Below are 19,274 nucleotides of genomic sequence, written 5' to 3'. Positions count from 1 at the left end.
ACTGTTTTCAATAGTTTTCTGCTGCATTTACACATCCTTTATTTTTCAACTAGTGTCGTCGATACCAGGTCAGTCACTTCCTTCAACTGCCCCCACAGTTCAGTTTATCTGTAAGAGAGCTGTAGTCCGTAGCATTCTTCCTGAACTTCCTCCAGAATTCACCTTTTCTGTGCTTCACCTTGCAGTTCCATAAACTTGTCTCTCAATCAGCACACCTCATTTCTCATTTTCCACACATTGAAAGTCAGTTCAGCTGCCCATCGATGATTTGTTAACAAGACATTTGATTGTCTTGAGAACACCACTCCGGATTCAAGAGGCTGGTTCTGCAATCCACCCACTACTTCCCTCTGAATGAAGTGTAGGATCAGCAAAATTACCAAATTCATCCTAACTGCCTGTGCTGATGTGTAACCTGAGAGAAAGCAATTTCTCGTCAGTTCCCCACTAAAAAAACCCAAGTAGATGAGAAAAACACTACCAGACAATGTAAAAGCATTAACTCCTAATCTGCCCAGTAGGAAACGAGAAATGAACTCCCTAAACACAATAGTACAAACACCACTGGTTCAGAAACAAGACAAAATTACATATCATGACAAAAGAAACTAGACACTGTTCAACTATTACATAGTCTTCGTGCATACTGCGTGTATCCTGATCATTCTTAACTACCTGCTGCTTTGCCGTCATATCAACTTTATTCTGTACCACCTGTAGTGACGGAACCTGAGACAAAGCATCTACTGTTCCATTGAATGGTTTAATTTGGCTTACTTGAATAATAAACTTTGACATTGGAAACTGTACCCTCACATTTAATGATGATATTATCTCTATCACTTGGCGTACACCCTGACACTTAGTTGAAAATGTCTTTGTTGTTCCCTTCTGTGTACAAGGGTTTATCATTAAAACCCACTGGCCCACTTGATACAGTGGCAGTACATTGCCCAATCTGTCCCTCACATTTAAGTGCCTTCAAATTCACCCATTTGACCTTCTGCCAAACCTTGTTTAACAGTTTCATGAACTTCTCTGATAATATATCTCTTACTGATATTTCCAAGGCCCTGTACTCTGCCTCCCACAAGAGGACAAGGATCAGTTCATAAGTATGTGAGTTCACTTTATGAATTTGTCAGAGAATGCCTCTCCCAATTCACTGTGCTTCTGAGTAAATCCAGTGAGTTTTTTATTGAAAAATCTGGCACTGTTCTGGTTATGATTCACCGAACAACCCCTTCAGCCATCTGGTCAAATGTCTGTGCCTTACTAAAGGTTTCATGGTACATTACATATATTTTTATGTCACCCAATAATAATAACTTAGCCATATACAGAAATGGTTTCACAGACCAAATCCCTAACGTAGCTGCTGCTCTCACATAACCAACAAAGTCCGACACATCGTCAGATGTCTTCCCAGGAGAAGGCGTAATGAGACTGGCTGCTGTAGGACCAATGGACGGAACAAGTATGTTTACTAAGGTCTTGGTGTCCTCTCTATGGGATTGTGTCTGCCCACTCATGATTTGTAACACTTCTAGTTCCTTCTCTGACTCCTCATTAACCCAGATTTGTTCTATTTCACCATGGAGTAACATGGCTACATGACTCTTAAGAACTTCAATAGCTTCACTTATTGAAGATGGTGCATGCGTTCCTGGTCATTGTGTTACCTGTATTCTCCATTATGCTGTAGAACAAATGTGAACCCAGCACACTGACACTACATCAGTAATCAGAACTATGATGTTAATCCTTCCTACATATCATGCTCCAGCAGGGCTCACTACACTGCTGTGCTTCGTGGCCAGACATCCTACAAATATCACAAGTTACCGGCACTGCCCTAGTACAAGGTGATTCATGCCCCGAAAAATTACAATACTTGCATACTGTCAGCCATAAATATTCCTCATGCAGTTACCACAGAACTGCAGCAAATTTGCATGTTCATGTGGTCTAAACAATGTCACTGTTAAGTTCATGTGAATATCATGTCGACTCAACATGGCTCCAAAACAAAAGGAAAAAGAAAACAGGCCAATAATAACTGGCCACTCACTGCATCGTGTAATGACAGACATTGATGACGGCTGCTGATGTGCAGGTTTGGTTCCTCTATGACAGTGGCAGCCAACATAAAAACTTCTGACTCCAAATTAAAGGGGTTCACAGGATGCGTCCCCCTACAAGGTTTCAGGATGGTTGAGCTGAGAGGTGGTGGTGAAGACCTGTGTCATGCCCAGGGTGTCAGTGAACAGCATTAAATTAACATCCATTTATTTCTGAGAGTTTTACCGTCAGTCTTCTTCTCGGCTGGTAGTAGTCATGCTGCTTCTACGTCAGTGTGGTGTCACCGCCAGACACCACACTTGCTAGGTGGTAGCCTTTAAATCGGCCGCGGTCCGTTAGTATACGTCGGACCCGCGTGTCGCCACTATCAGTGATTGCAGACTGAGCGCCGCCACACAGCAGGTCTAGAGAGACGTTCTAGCACTCGCCCCAGTTGTACAGCCGACTTTGCTAGCGAAGCTACACTGACAAATTACGCTCTCATTTGCCGAGACGATAGTTAGCATAGCCTTCAGCTACGTCATTTGCTACGACCTAGCAAGGCGCCATTACCAGTTACTATTGATGCTGTAAAACATGTACCGTCAAGAGCGATGTTCACCAATTATGGATTAAAGTTAAGTATTCCAACAGCTGTGACCTTTTTTGCTAGTCTCATCCTGTTCTAGACCTCACGCCAGCCTGCGTGAGCTTAACGCCTGCCTTTCGGCTTCCTCCTAGTGGATTGGCTGTCTTGCCAGTCCACAACAGTCAGTAGAACATGCTGAGTGGTGCGTCAGTGCCCTTCATTGAATCTGCTGTCATAACCCCTTGAGTTGCCCATGGGCAGTTTTCGGAGCCTTGTGGAGAGTGGAGCAGCAGTCAGTGTGTCCCCACAACCTAATGTGACTGAGGATGTCCACTGAAGCTCTCACTGACTGTAGTCGTGCTTAGGCTTGCAACCAGTAATCTGCATATCCGTGTTGGTGGTTGCTGTGCTAGTAAGAAGGCAGAAGTCTCAACAGCGATACGGAGATAGCTCGAGAGGTGATCCCAGCATACAGAGTGGTGGCACCAGGCACCCTGCTTCCAGTTACATAGTTTGCATTCAGACAGATCAGTTCTTCATCCACATAAAATCTGCCCAACCCTCATTTTCAGTCAGTCACCGTTGTGACTGGCAGGGATAGCAACCTACAGAACTGAAGTTCTCCCACCACAGCCAGAGAGCTGCAGACTCATAGAAGTAGAGTCCAAAACTGGCAGCAGTCTGGCAACACTTTGTTGTATGTCAACAGGTCATCTGGCAACTAACAGAACTGGCTTCCCATCAGTATCAGTGAGGCGAATGGAAAAACTAGACTCTTGAGTACTGAGTCGAAGGAAGGGGAGAATTATACAGTGATTGATGACATGATTCCCCCAAGTGAGTGACCAAATGTGCTCCAGTTTTTTTTTTTTTTTTTTTTAGCCTTTAAGCATTCTCTACTGGACAAACATTTAGTTTCAGAGCTTCAGAGCCTTCTTTTATGCAAGTTTTTCTGCCTTAAAGACATTCTTGCATAATCTTTAGATGTAGTTACTCCATGCTACCACCTTACAAAATATTGTTCCTCTTTCTTTGCCATGCTGAATTTTACACTCATTATGCAACCATTGCATACTGGGCAGACATGCTATGCCTAGATGTCTCTCCAGGCAGCACAAAAATTTTATTCTTCACCCTAATACTGTTCTGCTGTGCAACAGATCTCAGACACTTAGCAATATTCTAGGGTAGTTCACACAAGAGTCTTATAACTAATCACCTTTAAAGACTGATTGCATTTTCCTAAGATCCTACCAGTGAACCAAAGTCTGTGCCTGATTTACATATGACTATCCTATGTGATCATTTCACTTCATGTGCCCACGAATTGTTCCACCCAGTCAAAAGTCATGTGAGTTGACTGATTTCAAGTATAATTTTTTGTTGATATTGTAGTCATAGGGCACTATCTTTCTGCATTTTGTGAAGTGCACAGTTTTACATTTCTGAGCATTTGAAGCAAGTTGCCAATCCATGCACCACTCTTGTGTCTTGCTACCTTATCAAGATCTGAGAGATATTTATGCTTCTTTTTTGGGCAATACTTCATTATAGATAGATGCAAAAAAAAATCTGAGGATACTGTTAAAACTGTCTGTCAGATAATTAATATACAACATGAACAGCAAGGATCCCAAAATGCTTCATTGAAGCATGCCTAAAGCTACTTTTGCATCTGTTGATGACTGTGTCCAAGATAAATTCTTGCACCATCCCAACCAAAAAATCCTCAGTCCAGCCACCAATTAGACTGTCACAATTAAACTAAGTGATTTTTACTTTATGTTTTAGCAAGTGTTCTCCTATTCTTTGTGATACAGCAGACTTTGGAGGTAATGCCACAAGTTGACTTCCTGTCTGCTTTCACAAACATTAAGAAAAACTCACCAACTAATGTTTCTCTTGTCAACGCTGAATGTAATCTTTCTTCTGGTAACTGTAATGTTAAATTAAAGAAAGCTTTTCTGTACATTAATCTGACACTATTGTAAGCACAAATTCTTGAAGAACACAGATGTGACAAATGAAGCCATGGGCCTCTTGTCTTGAGTACAAGTTGCTCAACCCAATTGGAATACTTGTTAACTGTCCATCGAAATTTTGTTCGATTCTTAACAGAAATTGTAATAATTCATTTTAACAATGAATACAGAGGATTTCCTCAGCATTATTTGACACCATAGTTGTTACAGCTTTCTCAATTTCTGATATGCTTCATTTTAAATAGAGGCATATCTATTGAAAATAAATCTTTGATTGTATTGGTGTTGTAATTTCTTATTGACTGAAAAATAATTTCTGCTTTCCTGTCTCTTCTCCGTTAGTTAAAAAATTGAATTAAAAATATACATAAGGTGCTTTAATGTGCATAAATTTCTAATTGTTTCTAAAGGATATACTTTTACTCATTTCCTGTTACATGACATATGGAAAATGCAACCATTCGCTTACAGCAGACTGATGTGTGGTTCATGTACACACCTAACAGAAAACAATCTTTGCTAGTTCCTGAGCCCTGGCTCTTTTTCAAGGAGAAAGTACATACATTCACATCAACAACCAAACCAACACAATACCCAAATGCATGCTAGTGCAGCCATGGTCATGTGTGTCTGGGTGTCTGTGTGGTTGTGTGTGAATGTGTGTACTTACCAGTCGAAAAAGAACCAGAGCTCAGAAGCTAGTGAACACTGTTGTCTGTTACATATATCTATGCATCACATATCAATCTGCCATAGGTGAATTATCTTTTCCGTATTTTACATATTGTTCCATTTAGAAATTTCTGTTATTGCTATGCTTGTTTTCTATTACAGATTTTTGTGAAGTGTATATGTAGTACTTCCTAAATTATGAAGTGTTGCTCTTTGAACATTCTCATTTCTTTGTTTTTGCAAGATAATGCAGCTTGATGTTGGAGAAGTAGCAGCTGCACGCAGTTTTGTTTTTCTTTGGTGTGGATCTTCTGAAGGTTTGGACATGGGCAGAGTTTGCCTACGAAAGTGGGGATTTCGTCGGTGTGAGGACATTTGTTGGATCCGTACAAATATTAATAATCCATCACACTCAAAAAATTTAGAACCAAAGGCTGTTTTCCAGAGAACAAAGGTAAGTGTTGTAGCTTTTAATGTGTAATGTTATTTTTTAATGGAAAACACCATAAATATTTCTACTGTCCAACAACACTATATGGTCTTATAGAGAGACATATCTTACCATTTTGAGTGTTTGGTCATTATTTTTCCTTTTGTTGGAGTGTACTTCACACAAAAGAAGATTTTTCTGATTAGTTTCTTCACCTTCTTCAGCTACACGGATTAAAAATTTAAGGTTTTTGTTGCATGACTTCAAAATAATGCAAATATGACACTATCATATAAGTTTCCACCAGATCTCTACTGCCAATAATACACTGTATATGACTTTCTTGTTTTATTTCTCCAAAGTGATGAGAAGCTTCTCTGATATCTGTGGAGCTAAGTAATGTCAATATTATTATTTTTGTATTTAAAGCTTCAACAGTAAAAATGCTGGCGGTAGCAGTAGTTATTAAATGTTGTAATGATCAGAATTGTGTAAGATCATACTTTGATGAAATAACTTATTTGGGAAGAGTTACAATGGATTTCTTGTCAACAATTCTCATTTTTGTAACTTTTGGGAAGCGTATTATGGAACAACACTGTATTCCTTTGAAATGAAACTGGTTCCCCATTTCCAAATATTTTTGAATCTGCAATGTAGAATGCTGTTTGATGAATTCATTGTACAGGAAATATTTACGAAGCAGATAGAATAGCATACTGTAGATTCTAAAAGGGCCAGGATTGATTATTTTTCGTTGCATTATTTATTCTGTCTTGATGTTTTGGTTGATTCTGAAAAATTGTAGGAAAACACCATGGTTAATAGTTTAATATGACTATGCAGCCTGCCACAGAAGCATCAAATTTATGCCTGTTTCTTCAGTATGATCTAACAATTACTTCATCTTATTCTTTTGTGGGGAGTGGAAATGAAGTCCCATGCTTCTTGACAGAGGGTACTAGGCAAGGTCCTAATGGATGTGGTTTGCCATTGCCTTCCTCCGACCATAATGGGGATGAATGATGATGATGAAGACGACACAACAACACCCAGTCATCTCGAGGCAGGTGAAAATCCTTGACTCCACCGGGAATTCAATGGTACGATCCCTCAGCTTGTTGCAACAAGGAGAAATCTAGTTGTCATGTCTTTACATGCATAACAACGAATATGGCATGTGTTAGCAATTGTAACCACACTCTGTGAATAACTGAAGGATGAATCACATAATCATCTGTAGCTGAGTTTAAATTTCCCTCCAATCTTCCAATGCGCCTCCATCATAGTTTGTGCAATAAATGACACCCCAGTACTACTGGATTGGACCAAGTTGGCTATCTGGGGGGGGGGGGGGGGGGGGGAGTGGAGTGGAGTGGAGTGGAGTGGAGTGGAGTGGAAATGAGGTCCCATGCTTCTTGACAGAGGGTACTAGGCAAGGTCCTAATGGATGTGGTTTGCCATTGCCTTCCTCCAACCATAATGGGGATGAATGATGATGATGACGACGACACAACACCCAGTCATCTCGAGGCAGGTGAAAATCCTTGACTCCGCCGGGAATCGAACCCGGGACCCTGTGCTCAGGAAGCGAGAACACTACTGCGAGACCACGAGCTGCAGACTTGGCCATCTAAGTTATCTCAAAATCTATAAAGTTTATTTCTGAAGTGTACCAGACATATTTGAACTGTATTCTGAAGACTTATGCCCAGGAAACTAATGTTCTACTGACAGCGGATTCACGGAGTGACCAGATGGGTAGGACATTGCGTGAATCAACTTTTATTCATGAACATACTCAACCACCTTGCACCATAGAAGTTATACACCTCTTTGTCTGCTATGTGATGTTTTTTAATCATTAAATAAAAATCATTTCATCATCAGAATTTACTATCACATTAAATCCAAAATTACTGAAAGAACTGCATGGTATCCAAATTCAATTAGAACCCGTTCATAATTGATTGTCTTTATCAATATTTAACAATATGATGTTAAATGCTTGGTTTGCAACAAAGTTGATAATCAAAGTTCTGATTTTCAGTAACATCAGTCTAGGTCTGTTGTCTTGCACAGAACAGCAGAACAAGTCTCAATGTGGGTCAAAGATTTATTTGCTGCACTTGGTACAACAAAACCTTTTGATTCTGAGGTTTTCACGACAACTTCTGCTCAAATACTTGCAAAACATAGAACATGTAAGCTGAAATTAGGTTAATGTTATACGAAAATGTGGCATTGTTTTGCAGATGATATACCATCAATTGCCAGCTGTCTGGAAATAGAATTAAGTCCAAGTCAGTTTCCCAAAGTGTCTTATGTCTCTGAAGAAAACCTAGTGCTGTATCAACTTCAAACAGGCTGATGGAGATATATCTTCCTATATAGATGGGTGCCAACAAAATATTTCCACATAATGAGGAAAAATTTGTGATGAAAAACACCTCTGATTTAACAATTGCCACCCCAATTTGCATATCGTATTCATGGCACTCTCCCCCCTATTTTGCGACAATACAAAACAAGCTTCCCTTCTTTAAACTTTCTTTGATGTCCGTTAATTCACTCTAATGCAGATCCCACACTGCACAGTAGTACTGCAGAAGAGGATGGTCAAGTGTAATGTAAGCATTCTCTATAGTAGATCTGTTGCGTTGTCTAAGAGTTCTGTCAATAAACTACAGTCTTTCGTTTCCTTTCCCAACAATATTATCTGTGTGATCATTCCAATTTAAGTTATTTGTAATTGTAATCCCTAAGTACTTAATGAAATTTATGGCCTTCAGATTTGTGCGATTTATCGTGAAACCAAAATTTAGTGGATTCCTTTTGAACTCTAGATAGCTTCACACTTTTCATTATTTAAGTCAATTGCCATTTTTCCCGCCATATAGATATCTTGTCTAAATCATTTTGTAATTGGGTTTGATTGTCTAGTGACTTTACTGGATGGTAAATGATGGCATCATTTCCAAACAATCTAAGAAGGCTGCTCAGATTGTCTCCTAAATCATTTATGTAGATCAGGAACACCAGTGGGCCTATAACAGTTCCTTGGGGAATGACAAACGCTACTTCTGTTTTACTTAATGACTTTCGTCAGTTATTATGAACTATGACCTTTCTGAAAGGAAATCATGAATCCAGTCACACAATTGAGGCGATACTCTAGAGGCATGCAATTTGATTAGAACTTGCTTGCGAGGAATGGTTTTAAAAGCCTTCTGGAAATCTAAAAATATATCAGTTTGACATCTCCTGTTGACAACAACCATTAGTTCATGAGAATAAAGAAGTAGTTGTGTTTCACGAGAATGATATTTTCTGAATCCACGTTGGCTATTTGTCAATAAATCATTTTCTTTCAGGCAGTTCATAATGTTTGAAAACAGTATATGTACCAAAATCCTACTGCAAATCGATGTTTGTGATATGGACCTGTAATTCAGTGGATTACTCGTATTTCCTTTCTTGGATATTAGTGTGACTTGTGCCTCATCTCAGTCTTTAGGTATAGATCTTTTGACGAGCGAGCAGTTGTATACGGTTGCATGAATGGAGCTGTTGTATCAACATACTCTAAAAGGAACCTGTCTGGTGTTCAGTCTGGACTGGAGGGGCCTTGCCTTTATTAAGTGATTTAAGCTGCTTCACTACACGAAGGATATCTACTTCTAAGTTACTTAACTTGGCAGTTGTTCTTGATTCGAATTCTGGAATATTTACTTCATCTTCTTTGGGGAAGGATTTTGAAAAACCGTATTTTGGTGGCACTGTCATCAGTAATATCATTGTTATTGCACAGTGAAGGTTTTTGTTGTGTCTTGCTGCTGGTGTACTTTACAAAAGGCCAGAATCTCTCTGGGTTTTCAGCCAGATTTTGACACAGAGCTTCACTGTGGGAACTATTCGAGTATCTTACAGTGAAGTCTGCATTAAATTTTGAGCTTCTGTAAAACTTCAGCAATCTTAGGGATTCTCTGCTCATTAAAATTTGGCATGTTTCTTTCATTGCTTCTGCAACAGTGTTTTGTTTTGCGTACCATGGGGGATCATTACCATGTCACATTAAATTGTGTGTTATATATTTCTCAGTTGCTGTTGATACTGTTTCTTTGAATTCAAACCACATCTGGTCTACACGTACATAGCCATGTTGAAAGAATTGGAGAGTGTCTCTTAGGAAGGTGTCAAGTGAATTTTTATCTGATTTTTTAAATAGACATATTTTGCACTTATTTTTAGTGGGTTTAGATGTTATGGTATTCAGTCTCCTTAAAACAACCATGTGGTCATTAATCCCTGTATCTGTCATGATTCTCCCTATTTTCTCAGGATTTTTTGCTGCTGAGAAGTCAAGTATTTTTTTGCAGTCATTTACACTTTGAATGGGCTCCTGGATTAATTGTTCAAAATAATTTTCAGGAAAAGCGTTCTGTGTGATTTTTAACAAATTGACTTTAAAACTGTATTTTCGCCAACGTATTGAGGGTAGATTGAAGTCACCACCAACTATAGTCGACTATGTGTGTTACCTCTTTGAAGTGAGACTCAAGTTTACTTGGAAGTGTTCAGCAACCGTATCATCTAAGTCAAGGGGGAGGGGGGAGGAAGCAGTAAATTGAACCAGTTATTACTTTATTGCAGTTGTTGTCAAGTATAACCTCTACCCTTACTAATTCACAGGAACTATCTACTTCAGTTTCACTACAGGATAAACTACTTCAAACAGCAAGAAACACATACCACCAACTGTATTTAATCTATCTTTTCTGAACGCCATTAGCTCCTCTGTAAAAATTTCAGCTGGACTTACCACTGGCTTTTGCCAGCTTATGGTACATATAATGATTTGAGCTTTGGTGCTTTGTATTAACACATGAAGCTCTGGTTCATTCCCAGCACAGATATGACAGTTTATGACTATGATACCTAGATCTACCTATGCCATGTTTGCCCTGTGCCCTTTTAGACAGATGCCCATTCTGTAGTTTCCTGAAAACCTCTAATCTAAAAGCTCCTCAGTCCCCCTCCACACAGCCTCAGCTACCTGTGTAGCCAATTTCTGTGTGTAGTGGATCCCCTTGACGTATTAAGTGAAACCTGGAAACTCACCACCCTATGGTGCAAGCCAAGGAATCGGCAGCATATGTGCTTGTCGAGTCGTCTTAGCATCTGATTCAGGCCCTCCACTCAGCACTGTACCAAAGGACCAGAATCGGATCCATCAATGGCACTACAGATAGTGAGCTTCACCTTCATCTTGCAAGCAAGATTGGCAGTCTTCCACTTCAGCTAGCTTCTCGAAACCAGAGAGAATCTCTTCTGATCCAAAGTGACATACATCATTGGTACCAGCAGGGTCCCCACCTGCTGTGGGCTGCACAATGTGCTTTTCATATCAACTGGTAGAACCCATTTCACATCTGGAATGACTCCTCCTGGTATGCACACAGAGTGCACACTGTGTTTCTTCCCCTCCCTGGCAGCTATATATATATCTAAGGGGCTCAATTATGCATCTAACTTTGGAGCTCCCAACTACCAATGATCCAACTTTCTGTGAATGCCGAGACCTTGTGGGCCAAGAAGCTTCCTCTGGGATAGGGCAAGTGACTGCATCAGGCTCGGGATCTTTGCCAGCCACTGATAGCGCCTGAAATCTGTATATCAGACAAACCAGGGAGACCCGGCCATTGGACTCTTGGAAAGTCTTCTCCTGCCTGCTACACCTTGGAATGACCTTGCACTCGATCGTGAGTGAGGGGTCAACCTCAGGGCAGTGACTAGGGGGCCACAGTAGTGGACCGATTGGGTGACACATGGGACTAGAGCAAAAACTGTGGAGTGCCAAGTTATTGGTGGTGGAAATTTTGATCAAAAGACTTGACTCACAACTGATGGCTTTCTCCCTCTGAGATAACATTCTGTGGAGAGGATATCAAATTGCAATGAAACAGTGACACAACACATTTTTCTCTCTTTGTAAATTATTCATTTCAGTAAATTCCATTAACAGGAGCACTGTCTGATGGGAATCAAAGGAACTGTTCGGCGATCCACCGATGGAGATTTTATTCATGCAAATGTGGATATTGATCTAATCATCTCTGAGGAGCCAGAATATGGGTCCTTGGAAAAACCTGTTGAAATATTCCATATTATTGAACACTTCTGTTTGGGAAGTAGAAGGTATGTGATTTCTGTTTTATGTCCCACTTATTTGGAGAAATTAAATTTAGTTGAAGTTAAGACTAGCTCGTGCATAATTTTATTTCTTAGTGGTATTATAGATAGGTATGTCGACAGTGATTGTTACTGGCTTCACTATAATATATGCCATTTAATTAACCTTCCTCCAATGACAGATTTTAAAATTCCTTTCGTAAGAAAGAGTCCATCAAAGACTTTTGCAGCCTCTCTCTCTCTCTCTCTTTCTCTCTCTCTTTCATAAATGATCTATTGGAAATAGTCATTTTAATAATAGCTTGTTATTTTGTTTTATTACATTTCTTTTTAAGAGATGTTATTTGAGGACATGACATACATCTATTCATCTGTTACACTTGATTATACGTATTCAACAGGTAGTGAAATATGTGGCAGCCTTTAGCTTCATCTGATGAGTTGATTCATTCTGTAATTTCATAAATGGCTACTAGAAAGCAGAACATGTGTGCAGCATGCTGCTTTAAAAACATGTTGTGTCTCCAGTACCTAGGATAATTGGTTATTACTAAAATAATCAATGTTGTCAACAAATTATAACAAACTCAGTCCATTTCTAAGTTTTTGTTGCTTTATAAATTTGGTTGGAGTGGGCCCATATCACTATCTGGTTTTTCACATTTAGATTTTTTGTGCTCTGCCTAAATCAGTTATGTCAGATCCGTGCAAGATTCCATTTAAAGGCTTCAGCTGAGTCCTTATTGTGTCCAGTACCAACATCTTTTTTCCTTCATTTACAGTGAGGTAAAGTGAACTGCTGAACAGGCACATGATTATTAGATAGATAGATAAATAGATGGATGGATAGATGGATAGATAGATAGATAGAGAGAGCGAGCGAGCGAGCGAGGGGGTGGGGGAGGTTGGGTGGGGGTGGGGGAGTAGGGAGACAGGCACCAAGTGATTCGTGCATGCATTTATGTGCTATACATAGGCAGGAGAGGTGGAAAAATAAAAATTCATTGTTGCTTCATTTACAGTTCATATCTTGTACCGTAAATAATGAAAGAAAAAGAGCATTGTATAGCAATGAAAAGAGGAAAGTAATGTAGTTCTGAAAGTAAAATGATTAATGATTTGTCAGTAGTGGATGATTGTGGTGTACCACATGTAACAGAGCTGTACCTCAGTGCATGTTTCGATACAAAGCACTGTAGCCATTCTGCTCATAGCTACTGGGCATTTATTATAGAATATGTGTGTTGCACATTTGTGAGGGAAACCAGCAATTAGCTTTTGTCCATTGAATTTCAATGAAATGAAATGCAAGTGAAAGCCTGAAAGGGGGGCAAGACCAGCCACCAGCTACAGTGTGTCCTAGTGGTCATCATAAAAGTCAGTCTGGCTTTGGGAGAAGTTCCAGTTTATGCAGAATGGCTCACAGAGCTATAGAAAAGTGAAGTATGTAAGGCTTATCATCAGCCATTACGCTTCAAACTTTTGTGTAACTGCTTTACAAAAAAGGGGAAAAATCTGTTTTTGTGTCTAACTTGACTGACTTGTCTGTTATTTGCAGATGCCTACTCAGTCCAATAGAAGCTCATTGTTACTGTTGTGTTGGCAGAAGAGCCAACACTGTGTTACGAGAGGAGGCCGAAATGCACGCGTTTTAGCTCATGCAGGCTGGCGTGAGGAGGGAAGAACTATACTGACACGAGGTCTGGAACATGACAAGGAATTAGAATTCAGAAAGCGGATGTAGCTAGTTTGATACTTAACTTTACTCCATTAATGATGAACGTCGCTCTTGACGGTACATGATTCACAATATTATCTGTTCAGAATACATATAGTAACTGAATATGGGAATACGAGAGGAGGCCGAAATGCACGCGTTTTAGCTCATGCAGGCTGGCGTGAGGAGGGAAGAACTATACTGACGCGAGGTCTGGAACATGACAAGGAATTAGAATTCAGAAAGCGGATGTAGCTAGTTTGATACTTAACTTTACTCCATTAATGATGAACGTCGCTCTTGACGGTACATGATTCACAATATTATCTGTTCAGAATACATATAGTAACTGAATATGGGAATACGAGAGGAGGCCGAAATGCACGCGTTTTAGCTCATGCAGGCTGGCGTGAGGAGGGAAGAACTATACTGACGCGAGGTCTGGAACATGACAAGGAATTAGAATTCAGAAAGCGGATGTAGCTAGTTTGATACTTAACTTTACTCCATTAATGATGAACGTCGCTCTTGACGGTACATGATTCACAATATTATCTGTTCAGAATACATATAGTAACTGAATATGGGAATACGAGAGGAGGCCGAAATGCACGCGTTTTAGCTCATGCAGGCTGGCGTGAGGAGGGAAGAACTATACTGACGCGAGGTCTGGAACATGACAAGGAATTAGAATTCAGAAAGCGGATGTAGCTAGTTTGATACTTAACTTTACTCCATTAATGATGAACGTCGCTCTTGACGGTACATGATTCACAATATTATCTGTTCAGAATACATATAGTAACTGAATATGGCGCCTTGCTAGATCGTAGCAAATGACGTAGCTGAAGGCTATGCTAAACTGTCGTCTCTGCAATTGAGAGCGTCTGTAGACAGTGAACCATCGCTACCAAAGTCGCCTGTACAACTGGGGCAAGTGCTAGGGAGTGTCTCTAGACTAGACCTGCCGTGTGGCGGTGCTCGGTCTGCAATCACTGATAGTGGCGACACACGGGTCCGACGTATACTAACGGACTGCGGCCAATTTAAAGGCTACCACCTAGCAAGTGTGGTGTCTGGCGGTGACACCACAGTTACATATGTCCTTTATCCTATATCACAGATTTTACTCTGTATAGCATTTCTTGGTGCTATCTGAGAGAACTAGGGCATATTACAATGTGCCTCTAACAGTGAAAGGGACTGATAAGGAGGTGGAAAGCATTCCTGTTTGTGGAGGCATGTATCATTTTGAGTATACAGAGCTGTATATGCTGCTTAGGGGCAGAATGTGAAGCTGTTGTCATAACAGTGAAGATAAAAAATCACCCGTACTATGACCATGAAGAAATGGATTTCAGTGATATCCTTGGACCTTAGAGTTCCAAAACATATGTGCATTTCTCATGGTTGACATTTGACAGATGCTGCTGCTATTCATAAAACCTTTTGTTGAAACAATGCGCATAGATACCAGATCAGCTGTTTCACATAGTTATATTGTGCCAGATGATTGTGCAGATTGTGTGTGCTGTCATTCAGTCTGACAAAGAGAAGAGACAGAAATGCAAAGAACCATATCGGTAAGAACGCCTAGTATCATTCTACAAAAGTACCATGTCTAGCTGGACAAATGTGAAAGAATGTAATCATCCAAAACAATGTGTGGTAGATGATGTAATTAGTGAAGAACTGTTTTTCAGTTTTTTGTATTTTGTGGCTAGTTAGCTTATGTGGCAGACACATTAACATCAAAAAATTGAGTGGGAATAAAATTTTTGTGGTTAATCAATTTCTAGTAAAACTTAATGTCTAGTAAATCCATGTTTTCTCAAATATAGCCATGCATGCCATTGCTCTTTCTGGCACTAGGCCCCTCAATTATATAATAGCCATTAATGAAAGCTATGAATGTCATGGGTCTTTAAGCAGTGTATGCCAACTTTTTCTTTTAAACTCAGGACTAACAGTGTTGTTAAATTTAAATTTATGCTTAAAGAAAGTGATGTTTTTGTATGTCCTCTTCCAAATGTCCTACATTCTATCGACTGAGAGACTGTTCTTCACATTCCAGAAAGACTTAGAGTGGATAGGAAGACCAGAAAACTAATTTACTCCAGTCTTACAAATGCAGTGTTATAGATCTATGTGTTTGGTGAAATCTCTGAACCTTTTTACATATATAGAAGCATTCAAAAGGGAGACAGTGTCTCCCACCTGCTCTTTACTTTGGTTCTAGATAAAATTGCAAGATGTTGGGAAAAATATATCATAGGTATAAACATCAGAAATTCAGGATGCAAAATGAATGTTAAGTGGTTAGGTTTTGATGAGGGTTTAGCAGTTATCACTAAGACCAAAGAAGAAACTACATATCACAGAACACAGGATTTCATGGTCAGCGTTCACTTCCTTGGTGGTTTTTGTTCTGACTGAAACCACAGGGCTAGAAACTAAATATGCCATGGACAAACTACACTTGATTGCGACAAAGGCAGTCTTCCAGATATCTTACAAGAAAACCCATTACATAGAAAATATTCATGAAAACAGCAAGGCAGTGCCATTAAACATGAAATATTGGATGATCTTACAGCTATCTTCCTGCAAACACTTTGGAGAAATCCAAATGCCTTTGTAGTTGGACAGTAATGCAAACTCAGAAGGAGCCATCAAACATTAGAAGGCATTTAGTATCATATGGAACCAAACAAAAAAGTATTATCTTGCAATGTCGAATTACTTCATAAAAAGAAAGTTCTTTTATCACAAGCACTTTGTGCATCAGAGAGCATTGTTGAAGGTCATTCTATGCCACACAGGATTTTGTGCATGAGTGACCTCTGAATTATGTCCCATAAATGTTTGATGGGATTCACATTTGGCAGTAAGGGTGGCTTTCAAACCAGTCACAAACAGTTGTAGTCTAGTAACATGGCTCATTGTTCATAAAAATTCCATCATTGTTTGGGTACGTGAAATCCATGAATGGCTGCAAATGGTTTCCAAGCAGCTGAACATTTCCATTTACAATAAATGATGGGTTCAGTTGGAATAGAGCACTCAGTCCATTCCCTGTAAACACAGCCCACACCATCATGCTCCAGCGTGCTTAGTGCCTTGACAATGTGGGTCCATAGCTTCATAGGATCTGTGCCACACTCAGACCCTAACCTGGGCCATTATCAACTGAAATGGCACCCACCTGACCAGGCCAGAGTTTCCCAGTAGTATAGGGTCCAACCAATATGGTCGCAAGCCCAGGTAATATCATACTGTTAGCAAAGACACTTGTATTGGTCATCTGCCACTGTAACCCATTAACACCAAAGTTTGCCACATTGTCCTAACAGATACAGTCGTCGTACGACCCACATTGATTTGTGCAATTATTTCCCTACTTCACAGAGCATTGATTGTCTGTTAGCACTGACAACTCTACCCAAATGCTGCTGCTCTCATTCCTTAAGTGAAGGCTGTTGGCTGCTGTGTTGTCTATGGTGAGAGGTAATGTGCAAAATTTGGTATTCTTGGCACACTTTTGACACTGTGGACCTCGGAATACTGAATTCCCTAATGATTTCTGAAACTGAATGTTCCATGCATCTAGCACCAACTACCATGCCGCATTCAAAGTCTTTTATGCCCGTCACGGGCCATAATCATGTCAGACAGCTTTTCACGTGAATGGCCTGATTACAAATGGCAACTTTGCGAATGCACTGCCCTGTTATACCTTGTGTACACGATACTACTCCATCTGTATACGTGCATATCACTATTGTATGACTTTTTTCACTTCAGTGTATATGACTGTTTTTGTATTATGGTCAACAGTAGCTTCATTAAAATACAACTCAGTATTTTTGATTCAAAAGAAGTCAAAATCAGCTGATTAGACCACACTATGGAAGATTTATAAGATATGGACATCACAGAGGAAATTATAATAAATGATCTAGCCTCTGCAACACTAGTAATGAAGCAAAGGCTATGAAGTAACTTAAAAAGAAGGCTAGCAAGAAATGGTAAGAAAGAACATAGTAAATTCATCAAGAGATTTTGGAAGAATAAGTTGCAAAAACCACCAAGTTAGGTATCAGGTTTAAATATACTACTTAAGTACATGAACAAAGAAAGAAAGAATAAAAATGCGGACTAGTAAGTGAAGATAAGGTCTTATGACCCAAGTAAGCTTTGATGATTGTGATATAAGTGGTATCTTGTGACAAAGCTTTGAACTCCTGAGCAACCATATGTAAAAATATCATAAAGCAATACACATTTTATTATATTTATGGTAAATTACAGTATTTTAATTGTTTTGTTTTCCCTTAAATTAATGGTTCATTGATATACTTCTTTTTATGTGTTTGTGTTTCAGGTTGCATGTCTTTGGACGAGACAGTACAATCAGACCAGGTTGGCTTACAATAGGGCCTGAATTGACTAACAGTAATTTTAATGCTGAGTTATATGCTAGTTATTTTGCCAATGGACAGACAACAACAGGCTGTACAGAAAGAATAGAAGCACTGAGACCAAAATCCCCTCCACCAAAAGGCAAAGGATCGTCTGGTGGACGAGGCAGAGGAGGGCCATCTAGGGGTGGTTTCTCACGGGGTCGGGGCAGGGGTAGATAATAATATTTGTGTTTATACCATTTCTCATATAATAACAATGTGTGTGCCACACAGAGATCAGAAATGAAACATACCAGGAAATATTGAAAACTGTGAACTAGATGAATGTGTGATGTTAAGTTTTAATTATTAATTTGCAATGTATAATACTTTATTAATGTGCATATATCCTAAACCAAGATTTAACTGCCCACATGACTTGTAGTAAATACAAGTGAGATTTTAACATGGATTTCATGTGTTGCAGATATTTGACAAATTTAATAATTTTGTGAATTTCTGCTTTAGTACATAATTTTATAATGATCTTCCTAAAGACTTATTGTAAATTATTTTATGATTAACTTTCTATGAAAGATGATGTGTTATAAAACTGGTGTATAACCTCTTGTCTGAAATATAACTAGCATTGAAATCGACATGAGAGACAGGATAAGTAATTAAACTTCTTGCAGTGAACACATGGTGTGTCGTGGTGTGATCACTCTGTTTTTAAATACCATATGGTTTTATTAATGTTAATCCACATTTCAGATCTGATGATGGACCTTCAGAGTGCTGAAACCGGTCATCTAATAAACGATTGAAGCGATTGTGGCTCTTCAATTAATTTAATTAAACTTCTTGTTTGGTATTAAGACTATGATGGTAATTTTATCATCGGTGTTTTGTGTGTCTGTGAGATGTTGAAGAGTAATGGAGAATAATGGTTTACAGGGTGGTAAATGGTTGAGTTCTGTAAATTTGTAGTGATACTGAATAACATTTTGAGAACTCACTGGCCACAGCTATCGAAGTCTTCTGGCATCTTCGTCTCGAGCAAATTTCGGAGATGACGGGATTGCATGCATTATTCAATTGGTAACCACTGTCACGGTTCATTAGATTTCCCACAATGTATATTTCAATGTATTCTTTGATAATGGAGTCCCCAAAAGTTGTTGCTGTGGCCAAAATCGATAGTTGGTCATACTCCATTGAATGTCTA

The 19,274-nt window shown here is 39.3% G+C and overlaps 1 protein-coding gene across 1 annotated transcript in view; it reads left to right on the top strand.

Annotated features, from left to right (window-relative positions):
- The window catches only part of LOC126161533 (N6-adenosine-methyltransferase non-catalytic subunit), a 57,416-nt gene extending 38,586 nt beyond the window's left edge, over nt 1-18,830 (top strand). The window contains exons 5-7 of the mRNA XM_049917453.1: nt 5,549-5,758; nt 11,760-11,932; nt 18,028-18,830. Of these exons, the coding sequence (XP_049773410.1) occupies nt 5,549-5,758; nt 11,760-11,932; nt 18,028-18,286 (642 nt within the window). The 3' untranslated portion in view covers nt 18,287-18,830. The remainder of the gene's footprint in view (nt 1-5,548; nt 5,759-11,759; nt 11,933-18,027) is intronic.
- Nucleotides 18,831-19,274: the final 444 nt, after the last annotated feature.

This window comes from Schistocerca cancellata, chromosome 2 (genome assembly GCF_023864275.1).
Source record: "Schistocerca cancellata isolate TAMUIC-IGC-003103 chromosome 2, iqSchCanc2.1, whole genome shotgun sequence".
Lineage (NCBI taxonomy): Eukaryota > Metazoa > Arthropoda > Insecta > Orthoptera > Acrididae > Schistocerca > Schistocerca cancellata.
Note: the sequence above shows the minus strand (reverse complement) of the source record. Positions and strands in the feature narration are given on the sequence as shown.